At 44.1% G+C, this 20,033-nt stretch overlaps 2 protein-coding genes across 2 annotated transcripts; one reads left to right on the plus strand and one right to left on the minus strand.

Moving 5' to 3' along the window:
* The first annotated feature begins 66 nt into the window (after positions 1 to 66).
* wasb (WASP actin nucleation promoting factor b) lies at positions 67 to 4,253 on the plus strand. The gene is made up of 11 exons (XM_028410815.1): positions 67 to 333; positions 1,015 to 1,155; positions 1,252 to 1,338; positions 1,460 to 1,556; positions 1,779 to 1,808; positions 1,910 to 1,936; positions 2,027 to 2,222; positions 2,300 to 2,478; positions 2,579 to 3,171; positions 3,250 to 3,361; positions 3,441 to 4,253. Exons 1-11 carry the CDS (start codon positions 232 to 234, stop codon positions 3,497 to 3,499), a joined length of 1,623 nt encoding a protein of 540 aa, XP_028266616.1. The 5' UTR covers positions 67 to 231; the 3' UTR covers positions 3,500 to 4,253.
* Positions 4,254 to 5,217: 964 nt separating this feature from the next.
* LOC114438400 (semaphorin-3F-like) lies at positions 5,218 to 16,219 on the minus strand. The gene is made up of 18 exons (XM_028409708.1): positions 15,733 to 16,219; positions 13,995 to 14,131; positions 9,543 to 9,703; positions 9,353 to 9,415; positions 9,134 to 9,253; positions 8,852 to 8,945; positions 8,635 to 8,754; positions 8,379 to 8,524; positions 8,175 to 8,289; positions 7,689 to 7,758; positions 7,393 to 7,537; positions 7,086 to 7,308; positions 6,916 to 7,004; positions 6,785 to 6,826; positions 6,535 to 6,692; positions 6,387 to 6,454; positions 6,178 to 6,305; positions 5,218 to 5,595 (listed from the first exon to the last, which is right to left on the minus strand). The coding sequence occupies exons 2-18, from the start codon at positions 14,104 to 14,106 to the stop codon at positions 5,218 to 5,220; spliced, it is 2,232 nt and encodes a 743-aa protein (XP_028265509.1). The 5' UTR covers positions 14,107 to 14,131; positions 15,733 to 16,219.
* Between the last annotated feature and the right edge of the window lie 3,814 nt (positions 16,220 to 20,033).

The following is a 20,033-nucleotide window of genomic DNA, read 5'->3' on the forward strand; positions in this document are numbered from 1 at the left end:
AGTAACACATTCATCTGTGCTGTGTGTGTGTCGGAGTGAAAGAAGAAAAGTGGGGGTTAGAGAAGTGCGGTTGTTCGTTTCCTGCTTTGAGTTGATGTGTGTGCACAGAACAGAGAAGAGAAACTTCCTTGACTGTGTTCTGACTGTGAAGCGAGGACGCCTTTTTCAAATGCTCAGACAGTAATTTAAGATAAAACTGTGGTGTTTTAGTTTTTATTACAGGGGAGAGCAATGAGCCGTGGATCTAAAAGTAAAACGGAGAGCATGCGGAGCTCTCTGCTGAGCCAACAGGAGAATGACAGGCTGGAGGAGCTGCTGGGCAGAAGGTGTGCTGTAAGTTCTGAGCTGGCCTTGGAGGGGTTTGCCCATTCTGTGGATCATATTACACTTTATCTGTTCAGACTTGTAGAGGTTTATGATGTGTAACTTCACTGTTAAAGCGGAAGGAGAAGAGACCTTCCCAAATAGTGTCATTTAGTCAGATTAAACAAAAAGTCATTTCCTGTCCATTACTGTTGGTGGTTTAACATCATATCTGACAACAAATAATGAGACATTAAATCAAGTGTTCTATTTTGTTTCCTTAACGTATTGTTTGGCTTTTATTGTGGCTTAATGTTTATAGAGCGAAGCCTTTGTGTTTGTTTGTTACATTGTATGAACTGATATTAGGTCAAAAACGAGGTGGCTGCAACAGGAAATGGTGGCTGAACCAATTCCTCCTCTGCTGTCAGAATTAGACTCATGGTTGAGTTTAAACTGAAGCTGCTGATGCCTTTTTTGTCTCTAATAACAGCTGGGTTAAATATCTTGCCATTAGCACACATTTTACAAACATTTTTTACAGATTTAGAGACGGAGGAAAACAGATGTTATTTGTGCAAATGAAAGCAGATGAGGAAGTTTGATCATCGCCACAACACTGTAAATTTACATGCAAACATGCAATAAAAGGCCTCCTATCAGCTCTGAGCTGCTTTCAATAATATCAGCCTTGTCTGTCTGTGTGTTTAGTCTATAGCCACTGCAGTGGCACAGTTGTTCATGGCTCTGCCTCATAGCCCCTCTGTGTGGAGCCTTCAGCACACCGGAGTGGTCTGCTTCATCAAAGACAACCCTCAGCGCTCCTACTTCATACGGATGTTTGATGTGAAGGTAAATTATTAAGACCTTATCGTCATGTCAGTGGACTCATGATCACTGATGTCATGCTCGATGACAGACTGACATATGAGTCATGTTTTTCCACAGGCAGGGAGGCAGGTGTGGGAGCAGGAGCTGTACAACCAACTTGTTTACTCCTCACCGCTGCCGTACTTTCACACCTTTGCTGCAGATGTAAGCGTGGCCTCATTCGACCTCTCCCTGCAATTATGTGATGGCCTGCATTGTTTTTTGTTTTTTTTTAAGATCGCAACCCACTAAACTGTTGTTTGTGCCTTTCTCAAACAACACACAGGACTGTCAGATCGGACTGAACTTCTCTGAGCAACAGGAAGCAGAAGCCTTCAGAGGTGTTGTCGAGGACAAAATCAATCAAAGAAACACCCGACAAGGTCAGCATGGCTGTGGCCTCCACTTTGTAATATATACAATATGAAATGAAAATTGACGAGTTGATGAAAAAAAACTGCTTAAATCAACTTAAACTGAGTCTGAAAAGAATTAAAATGCTAAGAGCTTACAGACAAAATAGTTTCTTCATTTGTAAAATAAATATTGATTTAAGACATTCTGGTTTTGTGATGCAAAATGGTTTCCCTCTTCCTTGTTGACAGACAAGAAACAGCGCCCCCCACCGCCTAATGGTAAAATAGCAATATACACTTTACAACAGTATACTGTACCATTCAAACATGCAGTGAACTACACGTGTAATAATACTAATTCTCTTTGCCTGTCACTGTAGATAGTCCCCTGCCTCCACTCCCACCAGGTGTGTAATCCCCTTACTTTCTATATGTTTTAATTAACCCCTAATGATGATGATGAAGGAAGCTAAATAATAAGTACCACTCCTCTCCAGCCTCTGGTAGCCCTGGTTCCTTACACATGGCCACAGTGGACATCCAAAACCCTGACATCCAGTCTTCACGCTACCGCTCAATGCCTACACCTGCACCTGCCTCACTTTTCGGTGGAAAAGGAAAGAAGATCAAAAACAGCAAGAAGAAGGGCCCCAAACTCTCCAAAGCAGACATAGGAGCCCCGAGCGGATTCAAGTGAGTGTGTTGTTTGGTATCGTGTTGTGTGTTTTTCAAGCTTAACTGGACTGATTCTCGTCTTTCTTTCCTGTCAGGCATGTAAGCCATGTTGGATGGGATCCCAACAACATTGACCCCGACCTGTGGAAGCTGCTCTCTCAAGCTGGCATTGGTGAAGCTGAAATGAGGGATGAAAGGACCTCCCAGCTCATCTATAATGTGATTGAGCAGTCAGGAGGCATGGAGGCCGTCAAAAGGGAGGTGCACAGAGGAGGTCAGACTCACAGCCTCATCGCTTCTCTCAGCCTCGCTGCTCATCATCCAGCCTGCTATATTTATAAAGCTCAACTGTAATTTTGTGCCATGCATTACAGATTCTGGACCTCCACCACCTCCACCTGGCAGGCAGGGCCCCCTTCCTCCTCTGCCAGGCTCCAGTCCATCTGCTCCAACCCCTCCACCCCCACGAGGTCGCTCCGGCCCTCTTCCTCCTATACCAGGCCAGTCACAGCGAGCACCCCCACCCCCCCAGCCTTCTGCACCACGTGGAAACTTGCCACCCCCACCTCCAACTAGCCGAAGCGGTCCTCCGCCTCCTCCTCCACCAGCACACTCTGCACCGCCTCACTTCCCTTCACCACCATCCTCAAAACCTTCTCATCCCCCACCCCCAATGTCCTCCCACAACGCGCCTCCTCCCCCACCACCCTCAAACCAACACCGCTCCACAGGTTTCCCACCTCCACCTGCCCCATCTACAACCTATAGAGGAGGTGGTGGAGGTGGAGGAGGACCTCCACCTCCACCACCTCCTCCACCGCCACCTCCCCAAACTTCTATATCTTCAGATTTCCCTCCTCCTCCACCTTCTTTTGGGACACCAGCACCAGCTTCTCCCTCATCCGGAGGTGGAGACAGCAGAGGTGCTCTGCTCGACCAGATCCGACTGGGGAAGAAGCTCAGAAATGTAAAGCAGCTTCTCATGTGCTCATTCGAACATTTGTTGTGGGTATTTGTTTAAACCTCCACCTGCTGTGTGTTACAGGTGACAGAGAACCCTGACCCTCCTCCACCTGCAGCATCAGAATCCGGCGAGGGCATTGTTGGTGCTCTCATGATGGTCATGCAGAAGAGGAGTAAAGTCATTCATTCCTCTGGTAAACATACTTTAAACAAATGATGCGTAAGTTAAATCATCAAAGCAACAAAATCCAACATGTCTCTATTTTCTTACAGATGAAAGCGAAGATGACGGCGGAGACGACGATGAGGATGATGACGAATGGGACGACTGAGGCGGTTCATGTTTTTGAGGCTTTTGAGATGAGTTCAGCAAGGATTTGTTTTTAAACACTTCTGAACTGAAGCACTTTTACCAGTACGATGGCCAAAAGAGATTAAATAGACACGGCAAATAGACAAAACACACCAGCATATCAGCTAAAACTTATCTTCAGCAGTTTGACAACACAGATGCAATGCAAATAAAACACCAGTAAATGTGAAACGTGCTGGTACACATGCAAACACAGAAATAGCACAAACAATACCAGCATTTCCCAGAAAGTGTTGGACGCATCTTGTTTGCTGTGTCCAACTGTAGACAAGTACTTTTTTTTTCTTAGACTGTATTTCAACTCCTGTTCAAACTGCTTTTGCATATTAATAAACTACCAGTCCATATTCACACTTTTCAGGAAACCTCTGGAAACAAAGAGTGTTGGCGCATATGTAGGTAAAGAGGGTGGGGTTATGTGTGGAGATTGACCTGCTTTTGGAGCCAGCCTTAAGTTGCCATGAGAGGAACTGCAGGTTTTGGTCCCTCTGTTTTTCCAGCCTTGGAGGTTGCTGCTTCTTTTTAGCACAGTGCTGTGTTTGCCTATGTTAGGTGTTGTATTTTGCAGCAGGTGTTGTCAAGATATTTTCTTTATTTGCTGGTATTTGGTCTGTTTTTCTTTCACATTTTGTTTTGTATTGCAGCGAGTTGAGCTCTCCTGGGTCAAGTGATGATTTGTTAGAGGTTTCAAACTGGAGCATTAGAAACTGTGTGGGCGATTAAATAAATAAAAGAATATCCACAAAAAAAACTAGAAAGAACAATTTTATGAGAATTCTGAAATGTTTATATATTTGTTCTAACATTTCCAGTGTAGGATTCAACAACACATAGCACTGTGTTTACTCACTATGAAGGTGAATACTGGCTCCGGCTGGAAAATATGATCAAAAAAGAGCCATTTTTAAAAATACCAACAAACAACACTAAATCTGGGCCAGTTTCATTCCCATTGTTTTATAACATACTGTACAAAAAAAAAATCCTGTATCATCTTTTTCTCTGTGCAAAGATCCCCCAAATCCCTCAAATACCACCACCAACAAAAGTGCATAACTGGAAGAACACTGTACACTAATCAATCTTCAATGCCCACATACTGCAGGTCACTAAAGCACAGCACAGTAAGGGAGTCATTATATGACAACACATCCACTGGAATTAGCTTAACTGAATACATTACATCTTACAAACACACCAAGTTTGAAAACAGGACAGCAGTAAAATGTACAACTTACAACAAATAACAGCATGCAAAATATGCATTTATCATATTATCTTCATACAATACAAGAGTAATCCAATGACCATATCAGGACCAAATATATTATATTCACAATCAATATATTACATTTCTGTTTTACTTAAAAGAAACCATACCTGTGTTTTTTTATGGTTTTGCATGTTGTAGCCCCCTTTCCTCTACACTACTTCACAGTCCGCCTTTTTCCAAAACACCAAGTTTGTGAAATATGTGATCGATCCAGCTGTGCGTTCTATAAATGCATGGTATTATTCAGAATGTGGTCATCAGTAGTGTAAAATATATTTAATGTATCGACTGCGCTGACACTGCAATGTAGAAATGAATGGAAGTGACACCCAAACACATGTCAAAATAAAAGTCCACTGTTAAAGTCCAGACAGGACTGTGCTGGACGGATACAGCACCGTCCTCTAGCCGAGGCCTTGGTCCTGGCTCTCTGTGTGCCTGCGGCTGGTGCGTTTGCGCTGCTGCTGCTGTTTGGGGCTGAGTTGTTCCCAGTAGGACTGGCAGTACTGGTTGATCAATCTGATCTCAGGCGGGAAGGGTGTGGAGGTGAGGGACTGCTGCGAGTAAGGCCCTGCCTGGTGAGTTTTTGGCTCCTCATCATCATCTTGAGCGGTGAGAGCTAGAACGATGTCTCGATCGAGGATGCGCAACGCCACCCGGGCCACAGTGTGTTTAAAATTGTTTTCGGTCGCGAGACAGTGGTAGAGCCCTGCGTCTGATTGGTTGAGGGACTTCAGAAGGATGCCATGGTTGGTCTTAAGGACTCCACCCACGCGGTTGAGCTACAGATAAAAATGAAGCCAGAGGAAAGTCAAAGGAAGGGAAGACCAGACAGAACCTCTGAATTCATAGAGAGGATCAATTCCATCTGCAACAGGTAAAATGCTTGAGGCGGGGAAAGCACAGGTCGCCCATACATGGAAAGCCTAAGGCAGGGAGAGCAGCAGCATTTGCTTCATCCGCTCCATGATAAAAATGATACTGATTGATTTAGACACAGAGTAGAAAGCTGGGAAGGACGTGGGCAGCAAAGCAGCCTGATGATCATCATCAGCTGAGTCAGCAGCTTATGTGGGCAGGCATTAAGATCAAGTCCTGTATTTGGACTCAGGACTGAGCCAGGATTTGTGGCCTGCTTAAACTAAGTAAACTTACTATGTCCATGAGAGACTTACCACAGACACATAAATGTTATTGTGTATTAAAGTCTTTGAATATTCATCTACAGAATGGTATAGTTCACATACACAGCTTCTTTTCAGAGTCAGTGTATCTGAAATATACGGGTCAGGATCCAGGAGCTTATCCCTATCACCATAAAGACTAATTTTACATTTTAAAAAAATGTGATTACTCTTCCTCACCACTTTCCTCTTTCCTTCCCTCTGGAAGAGCCACTTGACAGTGGCCTGGGGCGAGCGAGGCTGACACTCCAAGAAGGTACTGCTGCCCTCCACGCCAAACTGCACCGTCTCTTTCAGACGTTTCTCCACTGCACACGGAAACAGAAAAGAAAAACAGTTAAACAAATAAAGTGAGGGGTGATTAAGAAAAAAAAAAAGTACTACCACACCTTTGGCGTTGAAGCCTCTGCACTGCCTCAGTGGATCCCCGTGTTTGACATCCTGTCTTCTGCTCCTCCTGGGAATTAAAATGTAAATATGATCCTCACTCTTACACTGCAGAGACCGTGTACTGTAAAGAAATGATGTTTCGCTGACCTTTTGGTCGACGGGGTGAAGGCAGAGCAGCTCTCTCCGTCCCAAGCACAGTAGGGGTCACGGGCCAGACAGCAGTCCGAGCAGGCCCTGCCGTACACACCGCAGCGGTGCAGCGACACCTGGGTCAGCCCCACGTCTGATGACACGTACAGCTGTTGCTGTGGTGACACAAGCAAAATACACTCAGTGAGGCTAAGAGAAATAGGCTTCAGTGATGTGTGTGTTTTGATAAAGAGGAAAGAATCCTTACTCTCTTAGACGATATCTTCATTGTTTTGACTGGAGCTCTCGTCTGTAAATGATTAAAGAATAATTTAGAATAATCAGAAGAATAATTAAGACTTTATCTTCATGTTATGTTTATCACTTATTTAGACATACACGAAAAACCTCCACTTCCTCGAGCGTCAGCTCCTCCATGCTGGTTGGGTCCTTGGGCAGAACTATAACTTTCTGCACCGTGCCTCGATCTAGAAGTGACATAAATCCTGTTTAGGATTTAGGTTCTGTATCATCCGTCAAGCTGGCGTGTCCCATGCTGCCTGTCTCACCTGTCCCCAGGAAAAGCACCTCATATCGCCCATCCACAGCATCCACCTGATCCACCACCAGGGAAGTAAAGCGGTAGTCCACACCTGTTCTCACCACCAGGGGGCGGCGGTGGATCGGATAAACTGGATGGAACATGAGAGGATGGGCTCTGATGAAATTCACAGCTTCATCCGAGAAGTTCTTGGAAGAGCGGATACCAGGAGTGAAGGTTCCTCCCGGACACTGAAGGGAACAAAAAAAAAAGAGGCGGAAGCTGTGTGTGTGTCTTTATTTTAATCAGTTCTTTTAAAAATGACTGCAACCTACTGTTCCAGGCCGAGGGTAGGGAATCTTGCCAGTATACTCTGTCCATTGGTAATTATGGCCATGTTTGTGGGCAAACGGCCCATTGAAGACGTTGCGGATATCAGCCATTGAGTACACACAGACAGCTGAGCCTTTGAACACAGAGCTGCAGCACAAACACACAATTAGGAGGTAAGAGGTAGGACACAACTTGCACGCAAACTTATGAAATTAAAGTATGAACTGGCCACAAAAATGTGTGTGTGGGGAAAAAAAAAAGAACGTTAATGGGCTTGGGTGTGAATTTACTGACGCACCCTGCTGTAGTGAAGAGAGCGTACACCATAGGGTTTCGTTCATCCTGCGTTGGCTGAATAAACACGTCCCCTGAAAGAAGAAGAATGTGCACAATCAATAACAATGTATTCAAAGCAGTTGTGATTAACCCCCTGAACCCCAAGCAGAGAAGAGTGCTATTCATTCCGGTCACATTTTCAGTCACTGTGGGCTCATTTTACCCTGCAGTATAAAGACCCGCACCTCAACGGGAACAGCACAATCACAGCAAGATGTAGAAAGAACTTTTTGTGCAAATGTAAAGCTATGCATTACAATGCACAGACATTTAATTGCCTCTACAAACCAGCTTTTTCACTCTACACTGCATATCACTTAAAGAAACCTGCAAAAAAACCCGACTGGTGACAAGTGTCGGCTGTGCCTTGTTATATGTGCAGCCGTTTTTTTACATAATCTTGTTCATGCAAATGTTTTTTGACAAAAACAAAATGCATTGACTTTACGTAGTTCATCAAATCGCGTCTCCACCCCATCATCTCCTATCACCGAGCAGATAAGACGAGCCTTCAGAAAGGTTGTCCAGCGGTTCACCAAAGACTTCTGTCCTCCTTCATCATTCTAGACAGGAAGCCAGAAACAAGGTCATTATGCCATTCATACCACAAGCGTATATTTTGTTCACATATACAAAGTGCAGCTGGGCTCACCAGACACACTCGTCCCACCCTGGCTAAAACCGTGGGACTCGCCCCACCACTGGAGTCTAGACTCTTCTCTCGGAAAAAGAAGTAAAGCTTGTCGTCGTTCTTTTCTGCACTGTCAGGGATCTGCTGGATCTGAATAAACACCGGCTCTTGGAGGATAAAAACAGAGAGGATTCAGACGAGCGGTTGTCAAATAATATGAGAGGAACCATAACCTGTAATCATCTACATTTACCTTCTCACACCCACACTTACTCACCGTTGAGCCACCTGGAATCATACTGCTCCGTCCTGATGGCTGTTCTCCCACCCATGGTCCTAAACAGAGCTGCATCTGTACTCATGAAGTCAATATGCACCCCTGCATAAAGGTTATCATCTACACAGGGGGAACAAAAAGAGAAAAGAGTGGTGAAATGTTGCAGCAGCTTGAGGGTTTTTGTGTTATTTTCAACTATGAATAAATCACGTCTTACTGATCAGCACTGCAACATTCTCCTGTTTGGGATCGTAGGAACATTTTCCCTTCCCTGAATCCACATACCCAGGGACCAGCCTAAACAGGTAGTCCTGCAGCGGCAAATTAGACATGGAGAATGTATAAAAATAGATACCACAAGGGAACATGGGAAAATCATAAACAAATCAGTGTCCCAGTTTGTAGTCCTGAAATATTTAGCAGGGCAAAGCTTTCCAGGTCTACTGATGGGAGAGTCTGCTGCAAATCCCACTCAGAGAGCTGTAAATGTCGTGTTCACCTCTGCCCTCCAGCCTCTGTTGATGAATGTGCAGATGGGTTGGTACGCCCCCGTTCCACAGGTGTAGAGGTGGGTGCGGTTCCAGGGCTCTATCATCCGCACAAAGTTGGCACATTCACCCTGGACAAAAAGGGGAGTGCGAGACAAATGGAATTCAAACATCACCGTGCCATCTTGAAAGCTTTGTGAAAAACACAGGATGCGAATACGTGATCAAACCTGTCGGCCTTTTCCTGTCATCTGACATTCTCCTTTTCTCTTAGCAGACGCCGGCCAGTGGATCTGTTGTTCAAAAAAAAAAAAAAAACACACCAAAAGCAGAGAATTACTGAGGATCACTGCACTTGCAGAGACCTAATCCCACATTCCACATAGCAGACTGGATTTAGCGTCAAGCTGCTATACGCACTATGAGCGGCTCCTTGTTGACATTATGCATATCCAGAGCCACCAGGTACTCCCGGCTGCCCAGGTACAGACGGCCCTGATCCTGATCCATCAGGAGGATACGGTAGTCGCTGGTGTTGAAGGTGAAGCTGAAGGGTCGCGCCGCTCTCGTGTCCATAAGTTCTGTGGGAAAACGTTGTGTTATGTATTTCAGGTACATTATGAGAAAGAAATATTGTAGCTTGTGGGTCGTCAGCTGGCAATAAAAAGCAATGCAGGCTAACCGCCCGAGCTTGCAGGGCTAGTTAAAAATATTTGATGCTAATACATAACTTATTGTAATGACAAGCCACATATTTTGCAACCGGATTAGCCCCAGGAGTTTGAATGAATGTTATTCATTTAGTATTTTGCTACAGTAGGTAGTGTCACATGGTTACCTCTTTAAGTTGACGATTGGTTGTCAACGGTGGAACAGGAGAGAGCAGCAAAAGCAGCATGGGACAGCAGAGGTCTGAAGAATGCTTAGATGTCAATCGATAAAGGAAAAGCTCCCTAAAACCAGGTTTTATGCTGAGAACTCTCTCTCTGGACTTATTTTTGCATTAAGTCATTGACACTGACCTACAATCAAACCACAGACTTCAAACAGTACCCACATGGGCAGATTGCCAGACAGACATCTGAAGTCAAAGCCAGGAGGGCCAAGTGGACCATGGTCTTGATGGGGAAAGGTATTAGGCCCACATCCACTGTGTGACCTTAAGCATAAGGGCAACTGTGGAAGTTGTGGGAGGTCTCATTTCTTTCTGTTAACACATGAGTGTAGGATAATTTATTTAAATCCCTACACATGGAACCTTTAAAAAGCAGGCAAGGCAAGTCAAATATATTCACGGTGTGCCTTGGATGAACTTACGGTCCCTTAAGGAACACAGTTCTCACTTCTGGAAAATGTGTGTCACTGATTAAATATAACTAAACTTTCACCATTTTAAGAATCGTAGTCGCTTTTAAGATCTTAATATTTTATGTGGCCTGCCTGTCTGATTGAGTTTAAGGCACCGCACGCCCGGTGGAGTTAGGCGAAAAAAGCAGGTCCCCCAGGAAACACGGTCAGTGGAACTCGCCGCTAATTCTTAAGATCAGGTTTGTGTTCAGCAGAGCGTAACCTGTTAAGACATGCTGCAGTGGAAAATGTTCCTCCTTTTTTTGTCCTCCTGAAAGCTTTGATTGAACAATTTTCATGTGCTGCAGACTAATGGTCTGCACTCTGAATGTTTGTTTCCATTCCTCCATCCAACAATTCATTGCATCAGTTTAAACACGTCAAGAGAGGCACATGCAGAGACACACACACACACACACATCTGTGGCATGCACAAAATATTGACCACCATATGTGCACACTGGGACACAGCGGAGGCATGTTAAAGACAGCAGGCTTATATAATGACAAATGTTCACAAAGCCCGTCAGAAGCTGGCTTACAGGGATTCAAGTGGAAGCGCAATCTTTATTTACATCAAAGTGCCTGCCATCTTCCTTTGGAGGTCAGCATTCACAGGATACAGTCAAGGTGCCACTAAAATAAGCTGCGTAAGCGGATCTCCGGTCGACATGGGATGGGATGGAGTCTTAGAAGTGGGACTAGGTCCGGTTCTGTTCCCAGGAGGTAAACACAGGATAACAAGCCTATGGCTGAGCTCCACTGGGCCATAGTGGATTCACTGAAGAGGCTAAATGTGGAAACACCACACCCCTATACATGTCTCCATTGTCCAAAAATAGCAAACAATGTACTGCCATCATCTGGTAAACATTCAGCAAACATTTATCCCCTGACAGCATTCTGACACTGATAGGGAAACACGGGGGAAGGACACACAATTCAAGTATGGAGCTACAGCTGGACCACTACAGGCTCTCATGTTACAACTTGACAACATATTGTCACTGAGGCACTAATGACTACTGAAATTTAGACCTGTCTCTAGTATGAACAAACTGGTGACAGCACGGTGAAGGCATGAGATTCTGAACCACGGCTTCAGTTACACGGCACACTTTGCTCTCTAGCAATGCTGACTAACTCTATCAAACGAGCCTCGGTCAGTCTCTTTGAAGTGTGTACAAGTGTCACAACTTCCCAGCAGCAGAGGAAACAACACGAGATCTCTATCCTCTGCAGGCCTCCTGTACCCCCAGAGTGTCACTCAGCCCAGCTCATTCGCCCAGAGGAATCACATGTCCTCCAGCCGCCCCGAAAACCACCTCCACAGGCGCCTCAGGGAACAAAGAGACTCGCTGTCACAAACAATGAACAATAAATCCTCGGAGTGGCAGAAAACGTTTGGAGAGTAAATCCAACTTTTCTGCTTTTTGTTTGGAATTAGGGGGAAGGGTGACCGAGCTTTTACCGTAAGACCTCAACAACAACCTGAAATCCAGCATCTCTCAGCTGCTCTGAATTTCTTATGAAGAGCTCTGTGCAGATGTGGATCCCTTCAGAGACAGCATCAAGTTCAAGACCAAACTTGTGTAATTGGTCAGACTGCTACTTTGTTTAACCTGCTGCTAAAACACACTGGTACATATAAGCTGTTTACTGAAGTGGGATTAGTGTTAAAGGTCATGTAAAAATGCACAGCAATCACTCTCTCAAGCCTCAAACAGATCTGTCTCTAACAGCCATCAACAGCATGTAGACAGCTGTTTTCAGTCTTACAACATTAAATTCAAAACAGCACTGCAATCCCAGTGTTATCAACCCGAGATCTCAGCATTTGCTCACTTCTATTTATTTCAGATGACTTTTATTGAAGTTGAGCAATGCCAGCGAATGTAAGAACCAGAAAACACGTGATAATAATGAAATCTATAAGAAAACCTCAACCTCAGACATCCTAATCATAACAAAAGTGTTCAATCCGCTATGCTGCAGTCAGCTGGTCAGTGAAGGAGTTTGGATGAATTAGACACTGATGATTTGGCAATGCACTCAGGAGCATGCATAAGTATCACTTGCTTTATATTTCAAAGCATTATCCATTCAGACAGTATTTTAGTAATGATGACATACAGCACAAGCAAGCTAATCTTAGCCAGGTAGCTGCAACCTAAAACATTACCTAACACTGTCATTTTCAAACTGCAAACAAGCTAAGTTAACAGCACTTTAGCTTGTGTTACACTCTAAAGTAAGGCACTGAAGAGTAGGTGCAAATATCAATTCAACTTTGTCCCAGTTGAAGAGCTTTATCCCTGGTAGGAGCCGGTCTACAGAGATCTGTCCTCCACTGACCGCAGGCAAGTCCTTTGCAGTTGTTATAAGTTGTTAAAAGAGTCACTCACTAGTCAGTGGACGACGTCCTGCATCACATCACATCACAGCACTGCTCCTGAGCCTAGCAACCTGCAGTTGGTGTTTACTTTTAAAAGTTTACTCTTAGGCTGTTAAAGTTCAGATTGTGAAGTCTGAGGTTAAAAAAAAAATAAATCCTGGGATATGTTGGGCCATAAAGGAGCCACCTGCTTCACCCAAGCAGCCAGATTAGCCTCTAGAAAGCTAAAATAAGCTAGTGTTTCACAATGAGGATGCACAAGCAGAGACAGCACTTACATTTAAATCAAAATGTGTAAATATTTGTAGTTTTTTTACACATGTATGTTCTGAAAAATTTCAGCACTGTAACAAGACGAGGCACCAGATGCTGCCCGGACCTGCAGCCAGAACGTCTTGACTCAGCTCCACATGAAAGCACCCGAATCTGATTCACACCTCTAATTCTCACTTACTTCAGGTGTGACGTGTGTGATTATGTGTGCGCACACATTTGTGTGTACATGTGTGTGTGTGTGTGTTTGTGTGTGCTCATCCACAAGTTGAAGTGACAGCATGATAAGGACGCAGAAATAACTGTAATCATCCAGCATTGTTTGGATCAAAGGTGTCTTCCACATATTTGTAACACTAGTCTCTACCATTAAACTTAATGAGGACAGTGGGCAGACTACATGGGGAAAAACCCAGATCTCTACAAAATAAGAGGTTTTAAAAACACAGACACACAATTTGCACCAATTTGGTGGTGAGCAGTAAAATATTATTTTGCTCTTGTGATCCAATTTCAGGTGTTTCCTTTTAGTGTCATAGTGTCAGACATCAAAAACAAGGAAGCTCTGACAGGTCAGTGCGTGTGTGTTTCAGGGTGTGGGGAGAAACTCTGTGAAAGGGCACTACCAGAAACCAACCACACGTAACATCCACCTTTTGTTTCCAATGTCGCACAGTTTGACATGTGGCAGGAAATACTTTCTTTACATTTGTACAAAAAGGAAATATAGCCACTGGTGGGGATGTGTGTGTGTGTGTGTGTGTGTGTGTGTGTGGGAGAAACCAAACAAGTAAAATAAACTATTATGATAATCCCCGCTGTCAGAGGGAGTTTTAGAGGATCTGGTACGAACTCACCTTTGAAGGAGAGGCGAACCCGCGGAGCAGACTGCTGCAGGCCCCAGCCTCCGTAAACACATAAGGCCAACAGGAGGAGCTGGGCTCCAGATGCTGTCATGGTAACAGTCATGCAGGTAGCCCACAGAGATCTAAATCTGGACGAAAGAAGAAAGAGGAATGAACTATTATTACAGAGTGCCCCATGAGAAATATGAGACATAAAAAGAAGGAAGGACAGGCAGGATAGTCTCTCTGTGTCTGTCTCTCCCTCTCTTTCTCTGATCTCTCTGATCAGAAGTTTGGCCTGCAGCCTTCCAAGGCAAGACGTATAGTTTGGCAGGCGAGAACAACGTCCAAATCTTCACACCTGCACTGGAAAATATGACAGCCCTATTATTTATTTAAAGTGTAAATGTAGTGAGGTATGTGTTAGAACTGTATAATGGTACTTGCAGACACAGTCACTTGGAGAAAAAAAAAAAAAAGAGTCGGAAAAAGAAGGTCTTCATCTTTTACATCGTCTTATATATGCTGTGTTGTGCATTAATTTAATAGAAAACTGCATAAAACTGACAGTAAAGATGCCCATCAGTGATTCCTCAAACAAAGCACGTATACTCTCGGAGTCTAACGGGTGAAAGACATGACAGTTCAAAGACACAGGTAGCCCTCGCTGAAACAATTTCTGACAGTTTAGGGGTGTTGAAACGTAGCCTAACTGTTAGACCTTAACTCAAGCATTCATTATGCATCTGCACTTTGCTGGAGAGGATCCCATATAAATTATGAATACTAAAAGCTGAGTCCATAACATCCATTAAATTGTCTCCCTGAAGGTGTGCTCTGCTCCGTCTATAAGCCATCCCCACGGGGCTTTTCTGTTTTTTCTCATGACATCCCTGAAGCCCCGGGCCTCCTGTGGCACATACACAAGACTGGAAGATGAGGGCTTTTAGAGGGGACTTATTCATGTGTGTGATTTCACAAAATAGATTTTAACAATAAGCTCTTGATTTGTGTATGACACATAATATACGAAAGTTGTGGTGAAAGTGAAAAAAAAAAACGATGAGCATGGAGGAGATTTATAAACAGGCTTCCTGGCACCTCTGCTCTGCAGGAGATCTTCATGTCTATTCTCTCTCTCAAACACTGTAAATCCACTGCTAATAATACACAGACACACACACACACAGACACACACACACACACCACCACTTCATGAAAAATACATACACAAATGGACACTGTCACCAAAAATGTCAGCAGAGAGCTAATCATAATAAATCAAACCCACATTTGAATGTCCTCCATATAAACTGTGTGAGATTCGGACATAAATATGAATATAAATGGCTACTGCACTACCTTAAAATACCTAATTAACTGTCCTTCAGTGGTATATGTGTGCCTTGTGTGTCTCCAAGTGTGTGATGGCCTGATTTCGTGGCATTTGTACGACTTTCTGTTGGCTCTCCGAGCTGGGTGGGAACAGCAGCTACATATTAAAGTTCTGCTGTAATATTAGGCTTCATGCTTTTCCTTCATACAAAAAAAAAACCAGAAAGAAAATAATTACAGGTTTTCTTTTTTTCAGAAGAGGAGTGCGCACTTACCTGTGAACTCAACATCCAGAAATAGGAACAAATGTGTGTGTGTGTGTGTGTGTGTGTGTGCACTCCAGTCATCTGCTATACGCTACAGAGTAACCAAGAGCGAGTTAAAAGTTAAACCAGAGACGAGTTAAATGTCCTACCTTTGATATTTCTGCCCTTTTTCTTCAGCTGCAGCTGCTCTAGCTTCTCAGTCAGATCCACAAAACTCTTGCGGGATGTTACCGCTGCATTCCCCGCGTTATGCGCCTCGGAGCTGGGACTGGAAAAATCTCTCTGAGCAGCAGCAGCAGGATCAGGAGCAGCTCTGCGCAGGCATGAAACAATCCGATAGGTTCCTAAGTTCCTTCTTGAGAACAACAACAAGAAAAAAAAAAAACCTCGCTGGCTAATCAGTCGGCATTCTTCCACACAACTAACATCTAAAAACAGACAGAAAGCTGCTCGCTTTGTTCCACTCTTTCCAAAAGTTTACGCCTGGATGACAGCAGCTATCACCGCCATGAGGTCAATATGTTGCTCCATTGATCCTTAAACGTTGAGTTCTTCCCTCTTTGGAGGGAGCGAGAATCAAGTGACCAGGTGCAGGTGTTGGGAGAGCGTCTGCCCTGCTGTCCTCTCCCTTCTGTTCTGCCCCCACCCAGCCTTCCCTCTCCTGTTGGCCCACAGCAGCATTGGACCAAACCTCTTGGTACACCATATGGGTATGATTAACCCCGTCACTGCCGGTGAATTTAACACACACTCCACTGCAGACTGCAACCCTGATCCACTGTTTTCATTTTAGAGAAATATTTAAAAAAAAAACAAAAAACAGGCAAAACAAGGGAAACCATCTCAGTTCAGGTAGAATGGGACAGTTACTGAAACACTTTTATTTAATAACATTTTAAAGAGTTATGAGTTGAATTGTATTAAATCAATATGCCTAATAAAAACTAAAATAAATGATTAAAAAACAAAAGACATGTCATGATATTTTGCATCCTCTCACGTTCGAGGCATTTCCCTGACCTAACAGCATAGGAGGACACAGCAACAAAATTACTGCTGTGTGAAAGGGCACATGTAGCTCACAATAAAAACTGGCACAATGGCACCAAAAAAGCAAACACAAGGTCATTATAGTGCCAGCTCTATGTGAAAGGGCCTGTCTGTAATAGAAGAGGGTGACACCAAATGGCACCTGGTCACCTAAAATATGTTGATTAACCATCAGAAAAATGTCCGCTTTTCTGCAGATGCTTGTGTGTCCCACCTAATTCATGCATTGGATGGTCACTCAAAAAAAATGTCATTTTTTTGCCAAAATATGTTGATTGTATGTCAACTTTTGTGACGTCAGACCAATCAAAACCATTAGTTTGATATAAAAATGTTCAATATTTGTCCCATTATACCTGATGGCCCATGTCACACTCTCTGTTTTCCTTTTTACTATTAAAGATTGAGGAGCTCTGCCTCTCAAACAATGTCACCATCACTCTTTAGCTTAACATGAGAGGCAGGTCAGCCTCAGAAAGATTCCAGGGATTCCTCTGAGGCTGGCTCCAGCCCCCGTGACAACAGTGACAAAGCAACCAGAAGGAGGAGGGGGACTGGATGTAAAGGACATCCATCCTGTTAACAGAGCCTTGAGCTTGAAATTAAAAACAGCTTTAGAGGGACTCTCATCATTATGTCCTCTGTGGTGGAGCTCTGACGCTGTGTGGTGCACAGAAGACACAAAGGCAGAGGCTGAATGTAGTCTGAACCCGGCAAGACAGTAAAATAAAATAAACACATGAGACTGGGTGGTGTGTCAGTGTGTTAAAGGTCACAGATGGCGGGTAACTCACAAGACTTTATTCTCACTTTTATGATGCACATTGTTTGATTTGAATCATTGTCCCAGCAGAGAGTGACGTGATCTGAAGGTGGGTGCTGTTCAGATGTGATCAAAATGAGGTGGTGTGTCAAACAGTGTGCTGAAGGAGGTGCTCATTGTTTTCTGCCCCACAAGAGGCGTCCCTCTGTTTCCAGCTAAGGAAGTGAGTCATGACTGTGTGCTGAGTTCAGGTTTCTGTGTGCTCTCAACTTTGGCCATGGACAGTGACCAGCTCCCACCGCCTCGCAGACGCCCTTCATCATCCAGCGGTCTCTGAAGTGATAGCAGCAGACTTCCATTCACGACTGGGATGAGTATGAGCAGGAGGAAATGGTAGAAGATGATGAATGGATTTTGGATTAGGAAGAAAAACAACACAGGCCGTTTTTCTGCCTCAAAAAAAGGTCTGTCAAGAGGATCTCCTAGGCCTATAATGGATAGATGAGCTCCACATTTAGTCCTGCAGGCCAACCAGAAGCACCCGATGAATCCTGGGCCCTCAGACACATCAATCACAACAATCTTAGAGGGCCAAGTGTTCCCCCTGAGGAAAAACAACCCATTATTTGACCCACTGATGATGTGTCCTGCAGTATATTGATGAATTTGAACAGTGTCTGAACATGCCCACAAATCTGAGGCATGTCCAGGGCATCACAGGAAATTACAGGGTAAAGAAAATAAAGGTACAATACGCTCTATATTCAACCACAACGCTACAGCTTTACAAGACATCTAATTATTATCTTACAGCTCAGGAAAAAAATGTAAACACCAAAACGCAAGATAAGGGAACAGGTGCTGTACGACATCCATGAACTTCACACACCAGCGATTATCAAAGGAGAGCAACATTGGAAAACATCTTTGACATGAAGGGCGCATACGTGGCGCACATTCCAGTCGCAGCCTGCTCACCTCGTACTGAATTGGTAGTGAGGTGACTGCAGGCTTTTTTTAATAGAGGGAACAGTGTGCAGGCGTATAATGTAGCTGCAGACTCCCTGAGCGTGCTGTCGTCCAACATGCCACGTGTCCACAGGGCCAGCCAGCCACCATCTGCCTTGAAGACAAGACTGGCACTCTCCCTTGCTATAAAATGCAGCGGGGAGATTCAACAGCTGTCGAAGAGGAGCTCTTTCCAAATAACAAGGGGTGTGTGAGTGTGTGTGTGAGAGAGGGAGGGGCAGAGGTTTACTGTACATGAAAAGAGGAGAGCAAGGATGTACAGAGTGAAAGTACAGTCCCTGCATCTGAAAATCTGTCTTCAGTAATAGCAGGTTCTAACTGTAGGAATGAAAAAAACACCTGTGGCCAGAGAATTAACTGCCAAACGACCTGCTTTACACTCAACAATAGAAACATTAGCAACCGGGCTAAAGCAAGATGCTGACTTTTGCTGTATTGAAACATTACATTAATCCAATAACATACTGGTGGTAGTGATGCTTAGTAAAAAAATAAACACTAGTACAAAGTCCATGATGTCAACCACAGGCTTCTACAGAGCCATTTTGAGTCTCTGTCGTTGGCAGTGTCACATCCCACCTAAACTCCTAATGCAGGCAGAGAGGTGGAGCGTGAGTGGAGCTGAGGCAGGTGGCCTGTTGTGGAAGCAGGACACTCGTAAACATTCTGTAACATTCTGCTGTAAAGTTGAGCATTTTAAAGGTAGGGTAGGAGATTTCATTCTGATGCACTTTTTGTTAAATTAGTGTAACTTCTCTTTACAATCCGATAGCAACCGATTAGTTCGGCAGTTTCGCTTTAAAACGAAGAATATGAATCATCTGTGGAAGCTATAAAACGCTAAAAACATCAGCCAATCCTACGAGGCGCACCTGCGCTGGGTATTGGTTGGTTGTCACTCTCTTCCTGCTCTGCGCGCACCAGAGAGGTACGTGCATGATGGCCAAAGTCACAGAGTGGTTGGGAGGCGTGGCTTCGGGGTGAGCTCCGAGAGAACGGGGCGTGTGTTTACTTTGAAAATCTGGCTGACTCTCACTGAGTTTTCAAAATCTCCTACCCTACCTTTAAAACAGGAGTATAGGGGGATTGACTTGGTTTTTCGGAGCCAGCCCCTAGAGGCTGCAGGTTGAACTTCAGTTTTTAACACTTTCACATAGGCTTCATCTCTCAAACCCCCCCACAGGGGTTGCCACTTGACTTATAATGTATCATTTATATAGTGTGGAGCTCATTCTGCTGCTCTACACGGCCAAGACGGCAACCACTGAGGACGAGAAGTGTCCATGTTTCACTTCACTTGACATTTTTCCCATTATGAGTAGCTACATTATCTGAACAACACATCTAGGTACACAGAGTGCAGACAGTATAAAAACACCTACACACTCAAAACAGGGTAAGGTATGAAATTAGAAAGATAGACTAAGGACTTTCCGTGACGTTGCCTAAATACAGGCAAATAAAGCTAAGTTTAATCAATGATTGACTGCAGAAAATTGTAAGTCTTAACATGATTAAATTCATTTTTGTATCAGTCTGTAAACATGTTTTTTTTGTTATAAAGTTGGACTTTTTAACATGGAGATTTATGGGGATTATCTCACTCTT

Source organism: Parambassis ranga, chromosome 7, assembly GCF_900634625.1.
Source record: "Parambassis ranga chromosome 7, fParRan2.1, whole genome shotgun sequence".
NCBI lineage: Eukaryota > Metazoa > Chordata > Actinopteri > Ambassidae > Parambassis > Parambassis ranga.

Excerpts from the sequence above, each read along its gene's own strand:
- wasb (XM_028410815.1), top strand. The coding sequence starts at position 232 with ATGAGCCGTGGATCTAAAAGTAAAACGGAGAGCATGCGGAGCTCTCTG. Across the intron at positions 334-1,014 it reads TGCTGGGCAGAAGGTGTGCT|TCTATAGCCACTGCAGTGGC; the intron begins GTAAGTTCTGAG and ends CTGTGTGTTTAG. Across the intron at positions 1,156-1,251 it reads TACGGATGTTTGATGTGAAG|GCAGGGAGGCAGGTGTGGGA; the intron begins GTAAATTATTAA and ends GTTTTTCCACAG.
- LOC114438400 (XM_028409708.1), bottom strand. The coding sequence starts at position 14,106 with ATGACTGTTACCATGACAGCATCTGGAGCCCAGCTCCTCCTGTTGGCC. Across the intron at positions 8,525-8,634 it reads TGATTCCAGGTGGCTCAACG|AGCCGGTGTTTATTCAGATC; the intron begins GTGAGTAAGTGT and ends TTATCCTCCAAG. Across the intron at positions 7,005-7,085 it reads GGTGCTTTTCCTGGGGACAG|ATCGAGGCACGGTGCAGAAA; the intron begins GTGAGACAGGCA and ends TGTCACTTCTAG.